The sequence below is a fragment of the Apis dorsata genome, unplaced genomic scaffold (assembly GCF_000469605.1).
Source record: "Apis dorsata unplaced genomic scaffold, Apis dorsata 1.3 scaffold_82, whole genome shotgun sequence".
Taxonomy (NCBI): Eukaryota; Metazoa; Arthropoda; class Insecta; order Hymenoptera; family Apidae; genus Apis; species Apis dorsata.
Genome location: NW_006263380.1, coordinates 1284125 through 1286310, shown reverse-complemented (window position 1 = coordinate 1286310; position 2186 = coordinate 1284125). Strand labels below are relative to the sequence as shown.

Genomic DNA, 2186 nt, shown 5'->3' with positions numbered 1-2186 from the left:
CGACGTGGAATCGATTGACGAGGGTGCCTCCGCATCGGCTCGATCCGATTCTTATGTAAGCCTGAGGAAAGAGTGGAACGTTTTCTCCGTTTATTAAAAACAAAAAAAGAAGTAAACGAATCGACGATTGATCGATGAAAATCTGACCTGCCATGGAAAACTGCCGAACCCCGCGTCGTCGCCTCCCACGATCCTTCTCTGCGCGGTCTGCTTCGAGGCAGGTATTCCGCAGCCTGCAATTACACACAAGGATGTGGACACCACGTTTTAGTCCTTAGTTAAGTAGGTATAAGCTGTCCTTATCGTGGAATCGATTCGTTCATTCGCGGATAATTTCTCGAAGAGTGATTAGTGATAGTAGTAATTTTATTACGATTCTTGTAACGACGGAAATGCGTGTTTCGTCCGGTCAAAGTCTGATTGGTCGTCGAGTTAACACCGTTGGATCGAGTTAGACTTGGAGTAATTCGATTATTTGACGAGTTGAGAAGAAAAAAAAAAGAAAAAAAAAAGAAAAGAAAAGATCGAAAAGCGTAAACTTGAAGGAAAAAATTGTCCGTTTCTTGAAATTCGAGATCGTAATTCGGGGGAGGGGAGACGGAGGATCGTTTTCTCGCGAGTTTCGGGCGAAAACCGGAAGTGGATGCGAAACATGGAGGACTCGCGTGACAGGAGGACGCGAGTCGAAGACCGGTGCAGAACGGATTCATTTCGTTGTTCATCGCGATGAGCATGCAAGACAGGTGAAGAAGAATTAATTAATTGAAGGGAGGAAGGCGAACGATAGCTTTGTTAATCTTTGCGTGCAAGATTGTTGGCGAATCAAACGTTGGGGATACGAGAAAATAGGTTGGTTCCCTCGTGGTTTGGAAGGTGCGAACAGAGAAAGTGAAGGTTCTCGATGACATGCCGAGGAAAGTGCAAGTGCTAAAGAGACGAGTAATTTGCAGGCGAAGAACGTTTCGACATGCCGAGGAAAGTGCAAGTGAGTAACGTTTCGTAGAAAAACAAAACAAAAAAAAAAAAGAAAGTAAGAGTAAAAGAGAAATCGAAGATAAGAAACGGCGAAGGAAGAAATAGGATTCGGGTCGAGAAGTAACGAGAAAGAAAATGTAGAGAAAGAAGTGTAGAAAGAGATGGATAAAACTCGTCTCGTCTAAAAAGAGAAGAGAGAGAGAGAGAGAGAGGTGATCATGCTAGTGCAAGAATCGGATGGCATGCTTTCTGTAGGAAGGACTTACGATCGTCGTTGACTGTCTCCGTGTAAGTATCCAACGAAAGCGGCTGAGACTGATCTCTAGGTGCCTCAATCAGGTTATAATCGGAGGAGCTGCCTTTCGGCTCTCTCCTCTGACAACAAGCGAACATGATGCCGCCGCAACTGCCGTCCAAAAGGCCAGCGGACATCCAGCACATTAGAAAAAATTCGCAGCTTCGTCCGTCACCGCACAACGTATCGTCACCCTTCCACAGCGGTCTTTTTTGTTGACGCGGCTCTGCACAAAACAGGGCAAACTGTTTTTTCTTCCACTTTTTCTTCCATCCGCGCCTCCTCTCCCTCCGGAACCGGAAAGAATCGAGAAATAAAACCACGGAAGGGTACGCTTTTGCCCCTCTTAACCGTTTCTTTCTCTTTCTTCCTTTCTTTCTTCCTTCCTTTCTTTCTTTCTTTTTTAAAGGACGACCCGATTACTCCAAGCCTAACTTTCGCAACACTTTCGCGAGAGAAACGAAATTGAAAAATATTGGGCAATCAATATTGAAAAGTGGCCGAATGTCGCCAATTTTAATCGCGATGCGATTTAATAGAAATCGTAAAAAGCAACAGGAAGGAACGAAACGTTGGAGCAGCGTTTCTTTCGTAAGTAACGATAGGCGGATAGGCGGAAGTCGTGACGGAAACGGGTCCAGTGTCACAATAGTTGCGACACTTGGGATATTGCGCGCGGAGTCTGGTTAATTTACAGTTATCCGATTAGCACGAATATCCGTAGAAATGTGACGTAACGCATTAGCTATCGATTACATTCGTTAACGAAATACCGGAAAACGGCCGTGCGAAACGGGTTTTCGACAGGTACGATCGCTCCATCGATCTCCGTGTCGATACACCGATCACGGGAAAAAACGTACCTGACTCTAACCTAGGATAATCGTCGAGGGTTTGCTTTCGATGATCTGAAACA

The 2186-nt window shown here is 45.2% G+C and overlaps 1 protein-coding gene across 1 annotated transcript in view; it reads right to left on the bottom strand.

Annotated features, from left to right (window-relative positions):
• LOC102680695 (transmembrane protease serine 11D-like) overlaps nucleotides 1–2186 on the bottom strand; it is a 9925-nt gene that overhangs the window by 1124 nt on the left and 6615 nt on the right. Inside the window, exons 3-6 of the mRNA XM_031508319.1 lie at nucleotides 2134–2178; nucleotides 1242–1496; nucleotides 148–233; nucleotides 5–61 (exon numbers count right to left, since the gene is read on the bottom strand). Of these exons, the coding sequence (XP_031364179.1) occupies nucleotides 5–61; nucleotides 148–233; nucleotides 1242–1496; nucleotides 2134–2178 (443 nt within the window). The remainder of the gene's footprint in view (nucleotides 1–4; nucleotides 62–147; nucleotides 234–1241; nucleotides 1497–2133; nucleotides 2179–2186) is intronic.